The 5667-nt window shown below is 36.1% G+C and overlaps 1 protein-coding gene across 1 annotated transcript; it reads right to left on the bottom strand.

Moving 5' to 3' along the window:
* Positions 1–2684: 2684 nt before the first annotated feature.
* LOC116121439 (lysine histidine transporter-like 6) lies at positions 2685–5598 on the bottom strand. Its single transcript, XM_031407400.1, has 8 exons — positions 5542–5598; positions 5277–5416; positions 4785–5168; positions 3501–3900; positions 3309–3414; positions 3082–3173; positions 2922–2990; positions 2685–2839 (listed from the first exon to the last, which is right to left on the bottom strand). Exons 1-8 carry the CDS (start codon positions 5566–5568, stop codon positions 2741–2743), a joined length of 1317 nt encoding a protein of 438 aa, XP_031263260.1. The 5' UTR covers positions 5569–5598; the 3' UTR covers positions 2685–2740.
* Between the last annotated feature and the right edge of the window lie 69 nt (positions 5599–5667).

Genomic DNA, 5667 nt, shown 5'->3' with positions numbered 1-5667 from the left:
TTCAACAAAGCTCGGAGCCATGGCCTAATTCTGATTGGGCAAGCAACAAAGTCTGCATATTAGGTCCGCTCAGTACACCTACCCTGTTGCTCACTACTTGGGCCCAATCAGCAAAGGCCCAATTCGTTTAGGCCTCATCACCAGGTTGTCTAGGCCCAGGCCTAGGCCCTTTGATCCTAGACCACCTACTGGACTTAGGATCTACTTAGAGCCCAGGGTTGCCTACTAAATCCGACACTATCCGAACTCTATCGAAGAGGTCTATTACTATCTTAATTCGTCTAAGATTCGTGTCTTAGACCCACTGGGACTCCCTTTCCCACTAAGGTAAAGGAGTCAAAGGTTCTCCTTTTCCACAAAACCTCAACTCCAAAGGACTCACAGTCCTACTATGACTCGAAGATCCTATAGTTGTTATTTAAACAGAGGCCAACCCTCTCACAAGGGGACACATTACACCTTCGAAACCAATAGTTGTCACTCTTAGGAACCTCATATCACTGTCGTAGTTGTAGTCCTCGACTAGACTCCTTGTAAACTTCTCTTTCCCTAACCCTCACTAAATTAGCCTCATTCAGCCTTGCTGACTTGAGCGTCAGAGTGCCTACGGCAAACACCACCACGGTGTTTTTCATTTGCTTCACACTTATTTCCTTGCATATGCAGGTACAGCGGATTGCTTGTGGCCTCAACCTCACGGGATTAGACCCTATTTCCGTAAAGGTAGATTTTTTGCATCTACAATTTACCAAATAATATCTTAGTCTGGTAAGTGTAGTGCGTCTCTTCCTTCGCAGTTGATGCCTTGATGATTTCATTATAATGCTCGTAAGCAAACTGGAACTTAAATGAAAGAACTGTTGCAGTCAATCAAGAGGAGTTGAGGGAAAAAATCATGATTGTGATAATTTGACGGAAATTTTCTAAGGTTTACAGTTGCTAAATCCATTTATGAAGAATAAGTTTGGAAGTATGCCCAAAAGTTGGGAAAAATATGAAATTGGATCAACTCAACTTATGGTTTTAATGTGATGAAAATTTTCTGAGGTTTGAAATTTTGGATTTTTGGCCCCTTTTTTTTATTATTTGGGGAAGTGACGTGGCATTCTGCTGATGTGGCAGCTGAGGTGGCACCTGCCACATCATGATGGAAGAGATTGGTGTAAAATGTCGATGTAAACGTAGTATTACTCTTTATACTAAGCCTTTTGTGTTTTGTTTTTTTTTAAACAAACATCTACTCATTTTGGAAATATGACTTTGAACTTTGTGCGTTTGGTCTTTTCTGTAGTGAGCACCCATTGATTTCAGAAATACGATCCTAATTAACCTTCGTATGTTTGACCTTTTTTTGTAGTGAACACTCGCTAATAATGCAAATGTTATCAATTCAACCTAAATTTATTAACAATTTCATCAAATTTAATTTCTAAAAAATATATTAACCTCTTAACATTATTGATAGATTTTAGATGTTAGTTTGATTTAATTTTGGGTGAATAGTAAAAACATCATGTCCTTTAAACTTAAATATAATAACCTAACCGATGGTTAAAAAAAGGGAATTTGGGTTGCATTTTCAAAATTAGTGAGTGCTCACACAAAAAATGTCAAACACTTTAAGCTCACATTTTCGAAATCAGTGAGTGTAAATTACAAAAAAGCTAAACACACAGGATTTTACCATACAATAAAAAAGAATACTAGCCTCACAAACATCTCTCATTAATACATTTCACTAGCCCCATGTGACAGTTTGTAATTAGCTTAGTCAGGTGAAACCCATTGTTGGACAAGCGAGACCCATTCAAACTGACCAATTACGAGCTGACACGTGACGTTTATGAGAGAAAGTTAGTGATAAGTGTTTGTGAGTGTAGTATTACTCGAAACCAATAATACTAGCACAAAAAATATAATGTGTATGAAGGAAGTTAAGGTATAATATGGTACAAATGATTTAATTTAATGGTGGTCATCATATATTGATGTATCACCATCATCAACCACTCCCTGAAAAATATACGTGCTAGTGATAAGTGGGATAAAGTTGCACAACACAAATCATAGCCATACCATTTGCTTAGTTTCGGAGAGCTGCTCAATTATATTGTTAAATCAATCATCTACATTTTATGAAGTTATTGCTCTTTTACATGTTCTCTTAACTTTTTTTTTTTTTAGTTAAAATGTTCGAGTTAACTTACGAACATCTCGATTAACTCTCAAAGAAGACTAGTGCAACAACTCATTGCCACAACGTCCCTTTCCAACTTTACATTCATAGATTCTTTACTTCTACTTTCATATTAGAAGTTTAATTGCTCAAGAGATTATAAATATTAATAATGAGAGAGAATATTAATTAGTAATATTTTAACAGTTGATTAAGAATGTGCATTGACTGAGTTTGACATAAACTAATTTACAAGCCAAAAGCGAGTTACAAAACATTGGGCTTGCTTTGGATAATAATATTTGCTCGTTCAAACGTAGACTGGACATAGGAAACAACGGGCAACTACAAGTATAAAATATTATAAGTAAGATTAAACTTACAAAAAAATCTTATAAAGATCTCTATATAAAGTGATGTAACAAAAAATAAATAAAAGAGTAAATATAATGAGTTTGATTTTTTGTTTTACTCTTTCATTTATTTTTTACCACCTTACTTTGTATCTAAATCTTTGTAAAGTTTATTTGTAAGTATAGAATTATTGAAATATTATTAATCAACTTATGTATAGAAATCATAAGTGGAAGCATCTGTGACAATATTTCGAAACCCTCCAATTGTTGATGCCAACATTATGAACACTCCAACCACTATGCTTGCCTGCACAAATTCAAATTCATATTCATATTATTAAGCTATGAATTCAGCATCCATCTTTCTATTAGTATAATATTAAATTTACCCAATTGATGAACCATTTGGTGCTGAATCTTTTTGGTTTCTTGATTGCCAGCCACATGATGCTAGGCAGCTGCAACAATTTGACCATTAATTAATACTCAACATGGCAGGTAATTAGGAGTTTAGTAACACAGCTTAAATGGTTAACTAAAAAGGCTTACGAAATATGAAGTGGGAGCAAAACCAAATCCCCCAAAGAAACCCAGAAGATCTCCGAAGAATGGAAAGGTCACTCCAACAAATAGCGTAATCGCTGCAAATTAATTCATGTACTCATCCCATCATGTGATGCTCAATATATATAAAAAAATTTACAAAAATAAGTATTCTCCATTTAAAAACATATAGTTCTATTAAATTTCTCCAAGAATGGCCGTGGGAATCTCACCTACGTAAGCAGATCGAGCAACGATTCTAAGTAAAAGTCCTGGTGGAAAGTTCAGTTTTTTCATCATCATCCTCTCCAGCATGTCGAAAACAGGCATAGCGAAAACCTGCATATATGTCTTCCTTGTTATATAGTCATTCATTAAATACTGTAATCAGTAAGCTGTTAAAATTAATATGCATTGATTCAAACCTGATAGCTGCCAATGACATGGACAACCACCATTAGGTTTGCAGCAGCGATAAGCCACTCTGGTCTTTTAAGGTTCATTAGCACATTATCTTCAACCTCTTGCCCAAACGCCCAGTAGCCTATAAGGGCTACCGGGAAATAACAGGTTGCATTAACAAAATAGGCACCGACTGCTCCTTTCCACATGGGTATTCTTGAAGGTTTATCAGGAGTTGATGGCATTGTGGCCTGAATTTCAAGCACCACTGCATGTCCCGCAAACGCAAATGATATTTGTCCCAGTGCATTGAACACTCGAAACATGTAATCGACTGAGCTTGTGCTTTGATATGCGTAGGCGTAGCTAACGTTTTCAACTCTACCATGAGCCAAACTACCCACCCACGCTATTGTTGAATAACTGCAATAATCTCACCAAGATTATATTATTTTTCTCATTTTATTTGCATGTTACATATATGCACATAATTGTAATTTGTATCATTATATTTTCTTTTTCGAATAATTTAAAATAACAAAGGTGTTGTAATAAGTTAGGTTATACCTTTTTAGACAATACTAAAAGGAGCTCATACATATTTTATGTGATGTTTGTCTTGTTAGTGGCAGACGGCTGCATGTTTTTTAATTACTTGAAGCTGCTTTACCTCACTAGTGAGCTCGGTTTTCTATAATATTTCACTACCACCGATGATTTTATATTCACATATTAACCAATAATTGACGGACAAAGAAAAGGCTCATTTTCCTACAAACAAAAATACAAAGGAAAAACAGAAAGGAGAGACTTGTATTCATCCAAAGTTCACGGGGAAATAATAGAGTAGACCCTTGCCCCCTTATCTTCCATCTTTAAAGGAGGGGCGCTGCAACTTCCAGGGTTTTGCCGCCACATTAAAAGTGCTCTACTATTGTGCACACACAAAAAAAAAAAATAAAAAAAAATAAAAAAAAATTAATTTTTTAGTTTGACTCTGATGAAAGGCAAGGGTTGTAGCTTCAACCACTCAATCTGGTTAATATTCTACACCAAATCATTAAAATAATCCGAGTTAGCTAGCGTAAAAGAAAATTAATTAGGTGGTCTATCAGGACTAAGAAGGTGAGTGTCACTTCCTCATAGTGTATCATTCGGTGCAAATCATTATGGATTCTAGATTGTTTTCCCTAAGCAGTTAATGTTTGAGATCACATATACTTAATTCTTACGATACCACCATTAAATCCACCGAGTATTCCTTGATAAATTCAAACTAAATGAACTAAAACACAATTTAGAGGTACCTTAGTGACATGACAGCTGCGGCTAATGAAACACCAGCGACAGAATTGAAATTGGGAAGCTGAGAGAGGAAAAAATGGAGAGAACCAAATATGACAATCCAATAGGACTGCCTAATTGGTGTGCAATTGTTGCAGACCATTTCCACGAATTTCTTAAGACACTTGCCTCCAGTCACCATGTAAACAATATCACACCCAACTTGAACTATCAGCTGCTGAGGAAGCACAATCCATGGCCCTAGTTTTGGTCCAAAAGCATGTCTACCCAGATCAATATACCGATCAAAGCGTGTCCCAGGAACACATTCATGCAGTTGTATCATTTGCCACATTGTGTTCAACGTCATGAACCAAGATATTGCCAACACCATTGTTCCTGGACCCCTAAGTCAAAATATACAAACAAAATGAATTCTATAAGTTTTAATCTTTATGGTTCATTTAAAAATTTCTCTAACATATGTGGTTATATATATATATATATATACATACCATCCTAAGTAAGCCATGGCATAGGGCAGACTGAGAACGCCCGCACCTATCATGGCAGTGACACAGTGAAAAGTTGAGTACCACCATCTGGCGTGGCGAGATGGCTCTCCTTGCGTCCATTTTTCGTTGGACTCAACTTCCTGTTAAAGTTGATTTAGAACAAGTAAGATTTAAAGAACAAATTAACGATGTGGTGAGGATAAGTAATGTTAGCATAGAACTGAATGAAGTGACATTTGTAAAGAGAGGATAGGAATGCGCTCACCTTTGGAGTTGGAGAAGCTGAAACCATATTTTCCAGGCAAAGGCAAAGAAACAGACAGACCCCGGTGGGAGTTGAGAGATCACCATCATGTATTTGTAGTGGTAGTGGTTTGCTGACTCAAAGGTA

The sequence above is a fragment of the Pistacia vera genome, unplaced genomic scaffold, assembly GCF_008641045.1.
Source record: "Pistacia vera cultivar Batoury unplaced genomic scaffold, PisVer_v2 Contig983, whole genome shotgun sequence".
NCBI lineage: Eukaryota > Viridiplantae > Streptophyta > Magnoliopsida > Sapindales > Anacardiaceae > Pistacia > Pistacia vera.
This window is presented reverse-complemented; position numbering and strand designations above follow the sequence as displayed.

What these genes read in the sequence shown, in the direction of transcription:
- LOC116121439 (XM_031407400.1), bottom strand. Translation starts at nt 5,568, where the DNA reads ATGGTTTCAGCTTCTCCAACTCCAAAG. An exon ending in GCAGCTGTCATGTCACTAAG is followed by an intron (nt 3,901 to 4,784) that starts GTACCTCTAAAT and finishes AGATTATTGCAG; the next exon opens with TTATTCAACAATAGCGTGGG. An exon ending in ATGTCATTGGCAGCTATCAG is followed by an intron (nt 3,415 to 3,500) that starts GTTTGAATCAAT and finishes ACATATATGCAG; the next exon opens with GTTTTCGCTATGCCTGTTTT.